This window comes from Camellia sinensis, chromosome 4, assembly GCF_055761805.1.
Source record: "Camellia sinensis isolate YWXY chromosome 4, ASM5576180v1, whole genome shotgun sequence".
NCBI classification, from domain to species: Eukaryota; Viridiplantae; Streptophyta; class Magnoliopsida; order Ericales; family Theaceae; genus Camellia; species Camellia sinensis.
Window position 1 is genome coordinate 7,440,395 of NC_138964.1, and position 11,699 is coordinate 7,452,093.

An 11,699-nucleotide genomic window follows, 5' to 3' on the forward strand; every position below is an offset into this window, starting at 1 on the left:
CTACAAACTACTAGTAAAAAGAAAAATAAAGCAGGAAACAACAGCATCAAAGTCCTCAGGAGCGGGAACGAGAAGCGCGCCTCATCCTCTTCTGCGGGATAATCTCCACACCACCATCTGAGTCGGAGCTGTCATCCTCAGGATCCCCCTCAGCCTCCTCCTCTTCCTCCCCGACAGACGTCTCGAACTGACGATCGGTAGCCTCCTCCTCCTCCTCAGCACCCTCTTCCTCCTCATCAGGCTCCACCTCCACAACGTGAGCCCTGCGTCTGCGGACAGGCCCCCCTCGAGCTCCTCGAAAAGGCCTAGATGGCCCAGCTCCTCGGGAAGGCCGAGATGACCCCGCCCCCTGAAAAGGCCCAGATGGCCCAGCTCCCCAATGAGGCCCGGATGGCCTAGCCTGCGACTAACCTGACCATGAAGGCATCTGAAAACAAAGAGTTCAATTCAAATACATCAGTCCAAATATATACATCAGATGCAGATACAAGCAAAGGCTACATGAAGTGGGTGCATGTAAATACAGTGTACAAGAGGGGTGTGTGTCAGATGTGCTCTACACAAATAGTCTATCGATGCAATAGAAATCAGCATGTCATCAAAAGTATGATAAATGCCAGAAAACTGAAGGGTACCTGGATGCCCGCGACAGACAACTGTGCCTCCCTACGCAGGACCATGCCCTCGAGTGTGGCCACCAGCCCAACCACCTCCTCCATGTATCCTCGCGATGGCTGCAAAAATGAGCTCATAATCATCAGTGAACAGAAGAGTGTCTAAACATCTGAATGATGAATGAAAAGAAGTGGAGCATACCGGCGGTGAGTCCGGATCAATGGCGTATCGATCACTGGGCATCGGAGGCTCTAGTGGAATCAGAGTCGGAGAGCTAGCCCCATACTGCCACGCCATCAACTCAGTAGGCATATCTGGCCATCCGACATGAGGATGAACCGATGGAGCCAGAGGAACCGGTCTACTCCCACCTCTAGATGTACCGGCCCTGCTAGTAGAAGGGGCGTCTGCAGCCCGAGCCTGAGCCTGGCCCGAGGATGACATACCGGTAGGTCTCATCATCGGGATACGAGCTTCCGTCAATGGAGGCATCAAGTATATGTGACGGTAAGTGGCGTAGTCCCCCTCCTCAATGTATAGTAAAGCATCAATGCCCAGCATGGCGCCGACTACCTCTGAGTAAGAGAGTCTGTCAGCGGTCCGCATACTGGCTGGGGGTACTGTGGGAATATCCTGAGAAAGATACCCCCATACCTGGCGCAGAAAGCGCTCCCCCAGGAACCATGCCCTGCCAATCGGCCCTTCGAGCAGGACCCTATACTGGGAGATGTCCGATGCTCCGGTATACTAAAGTCGGAGACCATCACCCAGGGACGCCCAGGGCTGCCATGTAATCTGCGGATGATGAATGCATAAACCAATCAGAAATCGAGAATGTACAGAGCAAATCAAAGATGAAGATGAAAAGAACTGAAAGTTCTGAGGTACCTCTGAATGTCGCACCGTGTCGAAATACTGTCGCAGGCGAAGGAGGGTCTCTCGAGGCCTCGGCCGGTGCGGGCCCTCGAATATCAATGAATATGGGGTCACGGGAATCCCTACTACCTCCAGCTCTGGGGCTAATGATGGGAAGTATACATAAACCCATAACTGAGAAAAGCAATGCAGAATGTAAGTACGAAACGCTGAGAGCAAAATACAAACTGTAAAAGTGCGCTGTGTGTGCGATGTACAAATAATGAGAAGCAGAGATGTAAATCAAGAGGACAGAAAGTACCTCCTAGGCTCTCCAGTAACCGCCAAGCAAATCACCCCACCCGCGGGAGGTCGCGCTCATATAAAAGTAAAGGGTAGCCAGACCGGCGCCACCCCAATCATATCTACTGACCTGTGATAGGTCAACCAGAGCGCTCAGCAGGTATAGCCCAATGGTGTTCCCTCTGTCGGCGAACAGGGTAGTCCCGAAGAGGAACATCAAGAAACCACGGGCATACTGCTCTGTCTCCTCGGGAGTCTCAGGCACCATCTCCGCCCGCCGGAAATGGGAGGAGAACCAAGTGTATCTGACTCTCCCAGAGACCCTGTCAACAGGTGGGTGAGCCCCCAATAAATACATCCAGGCGGCCTCCCACTCGCCCATGTCCTCGTCGTAGGGGATGGACCAACCTCCGACGTCAAGGCCGGTCAATACAGCAAAGTCAAAAGGGGTCATGGTCATGTCCCCGGTAGCAGAGAAATGAAAGGAATTGGTGGTGTCCCACCATCTCTCTACCAAGGCTGCCATCAGCGTCCTCCTGGCAGGACAACGTGACAACCCGACACAGAAGGGGCCGAACCCCGCCAAATCTACCAAGTCTCTGACGCCCTCCGGGAGCTCAGCGTACCAATCCCTCGCGGCAGTGGAACCATACCCCCGCACACTGCGGGAGCAAACCTGCATTCAGAATGAATACATGTGTCAATAATGAAATGAAATGGGCTGTGTGCCAATGAAATGAAATAGGCTGTGTGCCAATGAGATGAAATGGGCTGTGTGCCAATGAAATGAATGGGCTGTGTGCCGATGAAGTGAAATAAGCTACATGCAAACTCTATCTACCTGGGCTGCGTGTTCAGAAAATTTGAAATTTGGGCTGCGTGTTCAACTTTCAGTTTATTTGTGGGCTGCGTGTTCACTATCTACCTGGGCTGCGTGTTTAGAAAATTTGAAATTTGGGCTGCGTGTTCAACTTTCAGTAAAATTGTGGGCTGCGTGTTCACTATCTACCTGGGCTGCGTGTTCAGAAAATTTGAAATTTGGGCTGCGTGTTCAACTTTCAGTTAAAATTGTGGGCTGCGTGTTCACTATCTACCTGGGCTGCGTGTTCAGAAAATTTGAAATTTGGGCTGCGTGTTCAACTTTCAGTTAAAATTGTGGGCTGCGTGTTCACTATCTACCTGGGCTGCGTATTCAGAAAATTTGAAATTTGGGCTGCGTGTTCAACTTTCAGTTTATTTGTGGGCTGCGTGTTCACTATCTACCTGGGCTGCGTGTTCAGAAAATTTGAAATTTGGGCTGCGTGTTCAACTTTCAGTTTATTTGTGGGCTGCGTGTTCACTATCTACCTGGGCTGCGTGTTCAGAAAATTTGAAATTTGGGCTGCGTGTTCAACTTTCAGTTAAAATTGTGGGCTGCGTGTTCACTATCTACCTGGGCTGCGTGTTCAGAAAATTTGAAATTTGGGCTGCGTGTTCAACTTTCAGTTAAAATTGTGGGCTGCGTGTTCACTATCTACCTGGGCTGCGTGTTCAGAAAATTTGAAATTTAGGCTGCGTGTTCAACTTTCAGTTAATTTGTGGGCTGCGTGTTCACTATCTATCTGGGCTGCGTGTTCAGAAAATTTGAAATTTGGGCTGCGTGTTCAACTTTCAGTTAAAATTGTGGGCTGCGTGTTCACTATCTAATCTGGGCTGCGTGTTCAGAAAATTTAAAGTGTGGGCTGTGTGTTCACTTTCGAATTCGGGCTGTGTGTTCGACAAATCAGTGTTTGAGCCGTGTGTTCTAATGTGGGCTGTGTGTTCGCAATTAATTAATGAGCCGAGTGTTCAGAAATTCAAGTGTTGAAACTACATGTTCAAGATGCAAGCAAAGTACTATGTCATAAGCTAAACTGCGTGTTCAAGCATGGCAAAGGTACGAAACGTAAAATACAGAAGATGAGGTAAATACCTCTCGTGCCTCGTGAGAGAGATGCTGCTCCGGCTCTCTGAGAAGCAGATCCACGGGTGCTCGCTCGTCAAAACTGGTAAAATGACGGAAGACAGCGCGCGGAAGGACGTGTGCTGGCGGACGGTACCTCCCGGGAATAAAGGGTCGGGTCCTCGGAGGTAGAGTCATGGGATCGAAATCATCGCCGGCACATGGAAAACCTCCGCCATGGGAAGAAGTACCCGCCATTTTCAAGAATCTGCAAAGGGAAGCAAAAATGAGCAAAAGTTGGAAAAAGTCAACAAAAGTCAACTCTCGGGAAATGAAAAGTCAACAAAAGTCAACCCCCGAGAAAATATTCCAAATATTGAGACAAATTTACCTCAAGTGGTGAAAATGCAAAAAGAAGCTTCGAAGTCAGAATTTAATCGCTCCAAAATGCTTAAAACTGAATGTTTTTACGGAAACAATTTGCGCGAGGTGTTGGAAAACGCACGTGAAACTTAAAATCTAGAGAGAAAAGTGTTGTAGGAGGCAAGAAATGAAGAGGGCTCGGCTGCCTTTTATAAGCCTCAAGGCCTTGGATTGCAAGAGCATCAAAAAGGAAGGAAAAAGACCGAAATGCCCCCGGAAAAAGGCCATGGCCGGCCGGCCCCTTTTTCTAGCTGGCCAGCCATCTGCTTTTTGCAGAAAAGGCCGGCCAGCCATTAGCTTTAATGGAAAACGGTTGGACACCCCCCCTCGGGAAGATAAACGGCCGGCCATGCTCCCCACATGCTCACCTAGCTCTCTGCAAATTTTGAGGAAGATCGGAGTTCCCGGGACCTGAAAAAGTTCAAGAAAAGTACACTTCCGGTCGCGGAATAGCTCCGTCGGGACTTCGGCTTCAAGTTTTGACATATGGCTCATCATCATTCATCGAAATCAAAGTATATCCTTTTTGAATGAGTTGTAACCTTTCAAGGAAGCGGATCGGAGGCCGTGGTCGAGTCGCCTTCGCCGAAACGCGCATTTCCGTACTCGTTGTTTCATGACAAACGGACGCCCTAATTCTTGCTCGTGTTACATTATCTTACATTTTCATGAACATACCTGCATTAACATGCACGTTTCTTGATGTTAATCATACTTCTGTGTTTAAGCATGCGTTGTCACGCATGTTCTACTTTTGCATTGCGTTACGTTCACTCACCGGCACTGCGTGTGTCGAACCTTCGAAATTACATTAAATATATGTTGTTAGCATGTTGTGCTTGTTGCAATTTCTCTCTTTTGCAGGCACGATATTGTATGTACGGTTCAATTGAAGCTGGTGCGACCAGACGAATCGCGCAGGTATCGTATCTTTTCCGTGTGAGACGTGGCGGGGATTGAATAATCCTTCGCATTCTTAACTGCATGAAGTGTAGTTGTTGCTTTGCATTCTTGCTTAAAACTGTTGCATCTATTTGCGAATACTTGCTTCATTACAGCTTGCTGCATTTGCACGATCATTGGGTTACCTTCGGCTTCTTGCATTTTCATTTGCATTTTGCCCCCTGCCTGCGGGCACATCTCTGTTTATCTTGTATGTTTGTCTCCAGGTATGGAAGAATAGATGCTTGAGAAGGGATGAGGAGATAAAGGACATGGCAAACAAGTTGACAGACTTGCAGACTGTGGTCAACTTTATGATGCAAAACAACGTAATACAGCCATCATTCCAATTGCAAGAGACATAGGCACCAGTAGCTAAGACTGATACCCTGAAAGAAAGACATGAGGCAATCTTAGTTGTCCCACAACAGGGCAACGGACAAGGAAACTCACATCAGCCATCAAAGGATGTCGGACGTACAGAGTCAGTACGGGGCGAGTCACAGAGGGCACCACGGACCAAGGAGACCTATGTCAAGGGGTCTCGACAGAACCAAAGGTCTCAGTAGACGAAAGGAAATCCAAGATTACAAAGGATGAGCGTGGATCAATTGCACCCACGGAACCTCCAATCTACTATCTGTCCACCAGATTGACGGATTGGAGAAAATCAATCCGTATCCGTCCGCTAATCCAACAGATGTGGATTAAGCGGATTGGCGGATGGATGCGAATTGGTTTGGCGGTTTAAAATTTTATAAATTTTCAACATAATTCAACTTGTGCACTTCCTCAAAAAAAAAAAAAAAAGTATTACAGTCAATGACTTAAAAAAGTATTACAATCACTGCATGCTTTATCCAAAGAAATAAAGTTTGAAACTTTAAAATATTACAATCACTGCATGCCTCATCCATATATTACAATCACAGTATGCCTCATCCACATAAAGTATTACAATATGTGGTTTTTAAAATATAAAAAAAAAAATTCAAACCACCAAAACCATGAACAGAGCAGTAGTAGAGATTGTATGCCTCTGTATTGTTACATTTATATCTGTTTTTTAAAACAAAACCAACTAGCATATATCATCTTTTTTATTTATCATTTTTAGAATTAGATTTAAAAACCAAAAAATATAGATAAATAATACATATAGTTTTTTCAATTCAAAAAATATATTCAAATTGAAAGTTCTTTTTCAACAGAATATATTCAAGAAAACATTTAAACTATTTTTCAATTGAAAATACAAATAGAATATTTAAACAAATTGAAAACAAAAAGTGTTACAAATTACTAGGAGTTCTCGCGGTTTGGCGATTTGGTTGCGGCCAAAGGAACCTCAAATCCGTCATCCGTCCAAAACTAGGTGGATTGGAAAAAATTAATCTGCAACCGTCTGCTCGTCATCATGCATCCATCCAAAATGCGGCGGATCGGATCGGTTCAGTTGGTTTGGGCGGATCGGTATATTCGCTTCCCACTCCTAAAGAAGACGCACAATTACATCGGGAGCAACACGCCAAAGAGACTGAAGTCTATTAATAGCCAAGCTCCCTATAGAACAAAGGAGGATTTGAGAGATTACCTCCAGAGGAAGAGGCTCAACGTCGAGATCATGTCCAATGTTCGGTCGAAGACGCGATTCTCAGTAGAGTTGGATACGTTTGAAGCACTGAAGAGATTCAACATGCTGAGGTTTCAGATCTACGACGGTAAGTCTGATCCAAACTTTCATGTTGGTTTGTATTTGAATTCAATGGCTTTGTGGAGCAGGAACGAGCAACTGTTGTGCAAGGTATTCCAATCGTCATTCAGGGAGATAACATCGGATTGGTTCCATAAGTTGCCAAAAGGAAGTGTAAAGAGTTGGGAAGGCCTGACCGAGATGTTTGTGGCCAGGTTTGTTACGAACAGATCGGAGCCACTGAGGGTAAACTCCTTATTGGTTTTGAAGATTAGCGATAACAAAGGCCTTAAGGCTTACACCATGAGATACTATGAGATGTACAACTGAATTCCAGCTTGTAACCAGGAGCTGGCGGTCGTGTCTTTTAAGAACGGCCTGAATGATAATTGCTCGCTTTGGAAATTACTTTAAAAAACCCTACCGAAGAGCATGGAAGAGCTCATGGCACGAATTAAAAAGTATGCCAGAGTAGAGGAAGACACACAAGAAACGAAGACACCGAAGTAAGAAAGGAGAAACAGCTCGCCGAAGCGAGGTTGAGGGAATGCCGACGTTGACAGGCCAGAAACAGGAACGAGAGCTACGTAGGCAGTCAACATGGTATTCAGGATCCCGATCTATAAAGTTTTGGAAAGGATTAAGAATCAGTCATACTACAAAGCACCAGAGAAGATCCCTGGCGAGCTCATGGTCAGGAGTACTAGGAAGCATCTTGTCTATCATAATGAGGATGGGCACCCAACTTTGGGATGCAGGGCTCTGAAGTCACACCTGAAGGATCTAGTCAGACAGGGTCACCTGAGAGACCTAGTAGACAAGGCGAGGACAAGGGAAAAGCACGTAAGGTTGCCCCGAATACCAACAACACCACCTCCACTACCACCACCGCAGCAAGTGGAGGGACCTCGAGTAATCAATATGATTCACTCGAAGGTCAATAAGAATGAAGTTCGAGGGGAGACCCAGAGAGTAAGGCACTTGCAACATGTATATCAGGTCCAGCAAAAGAAGCTCAGAACAAATGAATATCAAGGACTGGTTATTTCTTTCACTGAGGTCGACTTGGATGCAGTGCAGCATCCGTACAATGATGCCCTGGTGATAACTCTGAAGATTGGAGATTGCCAAGTGAGACGCATACTGATTGATCGGAGTAGCTCTTGTGACATCAAATATGTCAGATGTTACAAAGAGCTTGGCCTCCACCCGGATGATTTAGAGTAATCAGACAGCCCTATGGTCGGATTCAATGGGACGCCGACATGGCCTCTTAGAGCCACAAATTTAGAGGTGTAGGCAAGAAACAAGAAAGTAGTAACGGAGTTTATTGTGATAGATACTCCTTCCCCATACAACATCATTCTAGGAAGACCATAGTTGCATACAATGAGGGCTATTTCCTCAACGCTACACCAACTGTTGCGATTTTCAACTTAGCAAGGGGTTGAAAAAGTAGATGGGGACCAAGTACAGGTGAAAAATTACTCTATGGAAACAATGAAGTACACCTATAATGTAAGAGAAGTGGAGAATGCAGTGATTGAAAGCGAAGACCACGAGGTCTTGGATGATGCTGGCAAAGCACCTGCCGAGAAGAGTGAAGAAACATTGAAAAAGCTTCTGGTATAAGAAGGAGATAGTGAACGATTGTTCCTCCTCAGCTCTGGCTTAGCCAAGGAAGAAGAAAGAAAACTTGATGAGGCTTTCTTGAGAGAGAACATAGAGGTGTTTGCTTAGACACCTTATGAGATGCCGGGGATAAGCCCCGAGGTCACCTGTCACAGACTTAATGTGAACAAATCGGCAAAACCAGTTGTCCAGAGAACAAGAAGACTGACATTGATACATATACAGGCAGTTGAGGAAGAAGTAGACAAGCTACTAGAGGCACAGGTCATTAGAGAAGTGAATTATCCCACCTGGTTGTCTAATACAGTGGTAGTAAAGAAAAAGAATGGGAAGTAGAGGGTCTGCGTGGACTTCACGAGCTTGAACATGGCTTGTCCCAAGGACAGTTTCCCACTATCCAAGATTGATCAATTGGTAGATGCCACATTAGGGCATGGGATGATGAGTTTTCTAGACGTATACAGAAGTTATCACCAAATGGAAATGTATGTCCTGGATAAAGAAAAGACAGCATTCATCACCCCTAAAGGACTCTATTGTTACAGAGTAATACCTTTTGAGATGAAGATTGCAGGAGCGACATACCAAAGACTGTTCACCAAGATGTTAAAACATCTGATTAGGAGGACAGTGGAGGTTTACATAGACGATATGGTTATTAAAACCAAGAAACTTGGAAACCATCTGACCGACTGAAAGAGGTCTTTGATATCCTGAGATCATACCGACTTCGACTCAATTTCTCGAAGTGCGCATTTGGAGTTGGATGTGGTAAGTTTCTAGTGTACTTGGTTACTAGAAGGGGTATTGAAGCGAACCCAGATCAGATCAGGGCTATCATTGCCTTGAAGAGCTCGACAACAACTAAATAAGTCCAATTTTTGACCGGAAGGGTAGCGGCCTTGAACAAGTTCATTAGCCAAAGTTCAAATAAATGCAAACAGTTTTTAGGCTTATTGAAGGAGACCACAGACTTTCTGTGGATACAAGAATGCGAAGTCGCTTTGGCCGACTTGAAGAAGTACCTGACAACCCAACCAGTGTTGTCAAACCCGGTACCGGAGAAAGAATTGTTCTTGTACGTGGCAGTTTCAGACCACACCATGAGTGTGATGGTAATCTGAGACGAAGAAGGTGAACAGAAGGCAGTATACTATGTAAGCAAGACCCTAGCAAATGCAGAAACCAAATACCTGCCTCTGGAGAAGTTGATATTGGCCCTGGTAATGGCCTCGAAAAAGTTGAACCATTACTTTCAAGCCTACAAGATTGTGGTGCTAACTGAACATCCATTAAAGTCCCTGTTACAGCATGGAGACCTGACAGGCAGAGTACATCGATGGGCTATAGTTCTAGGTCAGTATGACTTAGAATTCAGGCCGAGAACAGCAATCAAGGACCAAGTTTTAGCCGATTTTATGGCAAAATTCTCTCCTGGCGCAATCCCAAGGCCAGCACCGATGAGCCGCGTCCAAGGATGTCCAAGAGAGGAAGAAGAAAACCAACTGGGGCCATGGAACCCCACGTCGGTAGAACAAAAGAATGGAAAAAAAAAGGCTAAAACCCTATAATATTTACATCGGCGACTCATGTCGCCTCTTTGTCAACGGCAGCTTAAACTGGCAAAGAGCAGGGGCAAAAGTGGTTTTGGTACCAGTAGATGGGCATATGATAGAACATTCCACCCCTTTAGGATTCAAGGCCTCAAATAACGAAGCAGAGTATGAGCCACTAATTGTTGGACTGAGGCTAGCAGCAGCTATGGAAGCCGACAAGGAGGTAGTCTTCTGTGACTTCCAGCTCATTATAAATCAAGCAGCAGACAAGTACATGGCTCGGGATAAGAAGATAATAACATACGTTAAAGAGGTTGTCAAGCTGCTAACACGTTTCGAAAGCTGCCAGCTATAGCAGGTTATCCAAGATGATAACATGCACGCCGATGCCTTGGCAAACCTTGCCAGTGTAATGAAATCAGGTAAGGCAAGAACTATAATGGTAGATTATTTGTCAAGCCCAAGTATAGAGCCCCTAGTAACAGAATACGAAGTAATGTGCGTGAAGATGGGTCCAAGCTGGATGGACGCCATAACTGTGTTCCTCAAGGATGGCAGGCTGCCAACAGACAGAAAAGAAGCGTACAAGACCAGATTGAAGTCGGCGAAGTTCTGTCTATCACCAGAAGGCCATCTGTATAGAAGGTCCTTCACTGGACCCCTTCTAAGATGTGTGTATCCATTCCAAATTGAGGACTTCCTGTATGAGATCCATAGGGAAATATGTGGAAGCATTACTGGGGGTAGATCACTTACTCACAGAGCCATATCTCAGGGATACTGGCAGCCCTACATGCAAAAAGATGCTAAAGCCTACGTGAGAAAATGTGAGAAGTGTCAAAAGTTTGCACCTTTGATACACCAGCCAGCTGCAGATCTGAATCTAGTGTCCAATCCTTGGCCATTTGCCCAATGGGGCATGGATCTTGTTTGGCAATTGCCCCAAACAACTGGACAAATGAATTTTTTACAAGTAGCAACTGACTACTTCACAAAATGGGTAAAGGCTAAACCCTTAGCCAAAATCTGAGATGTGGACGTAAAGAATCTCACTTCGAAAAACATAATCACCAGATTTGTAATCCCAAGAGCCATATTAGAAAACAATTGCACTCAATTCGACAACAAGTTGATCAGAAACTTCTGTGCGAAATACAAGATCAAGAACTATTATTCCACTCCTTATTTCTCCCAGAACAATGAACAAACAGAAACATCGAATAAGACCATCTTGGAAGGAATCAAGAAAAAGCTAGAAGCTGCCAAGGACAAGTGGATGGAGGAATTGCCCAGTGTTCTATGGGTATATCGGCCTACGTCGAGAAGGTCTACTGGAGAATCTCCTTTTGCCATAGTATATGGTACTGAATGAGTTATCCCACTAGAGATCAGCATCCCTATAATCAGAACCTAGGGAGTGAAGAATGGAACAAATGAGGCATTCATTGCCTGAGATCTTGATTTGATAGAAGAAAGAAATGAGAAAGCAGCAATTTGGCTGAGGACTGTAGACACCCCATTTTTGACCGACCTTAAGACTCAGACGTCACCAGTTAAGCACTTGGTGATATTGCATAATGTGCTCGTTCAGAAGTTTCAGAGTCGCGGCAGTGAGCCCTACCTCCGGACTTCCGAACCTTCTTCTGTGCCTTGCCTCGGTTCGCGAACCAGACTCGGTTTTCTCTGTTTCTTTTCCTGAGGGAAGGGAGAGGTCCCGTAGACCATCTCTCAATGTCCGTAGGCTACATTTGGTGGTCGT

At 45.6% G+C, this 11,699-nt stretch overlaps 3 protein-coding genes across 3 annotated transcripts; all 3 read left to right on the plus strand.

The window, feature by feature from the left end:
• The first annotated feature begins 7,352 nt into the window (after window positions 1–7,352).
• Window positions 7,353–7,979, plus strand: LOC145823246 (uncharacterized). Its single transcript, XM_082922836.1, has one exon. It carries the CDS (start codon window positions 7,353–7,355, stop codon window positions 7,977–7,979), a length of 627 nt encoding a protein of 208 aa, XP_082778962.1.
• A 1,396-nt stretch (window positions 7,980–9,375) lies between these two features.
• LOC145823247 (uncharacterized) lies at window positions 9,376–10,295 on the plus strand. Its single transcript, XM_082922838.1, has 2 exons — window positions 9,376–9,499; window positions 10,018–10,295. The coding sequence occupies exons 1-2, from the start codon at window positions 9,376–9,378 to the stop codon at window positions 10,293–10,295; spliced, it is 402 nt and encodes a 133-aa protein (XP_082778964.1).
• Window positions 10,296–10,448: 153 nt separating this feature from the next.
• Window positions 10,449–11,312, plus strand: LOC145823248 (uncharacterized). The gene is made up of 2 exons (XM_082922839.1): window positions 10,449–10,940; window positions 11,136–11,312. The coding sequence occupies exons 1-2, from the start codon at window positions 10,449–10,451 to the stop codon at window positions 11,310–11,312; spliced, it is 669 nt and encodes a 222-aa protein (XP_082778965.1).
• Window positions 11,313–11,699: the final 387 nt, after the last annotated feature.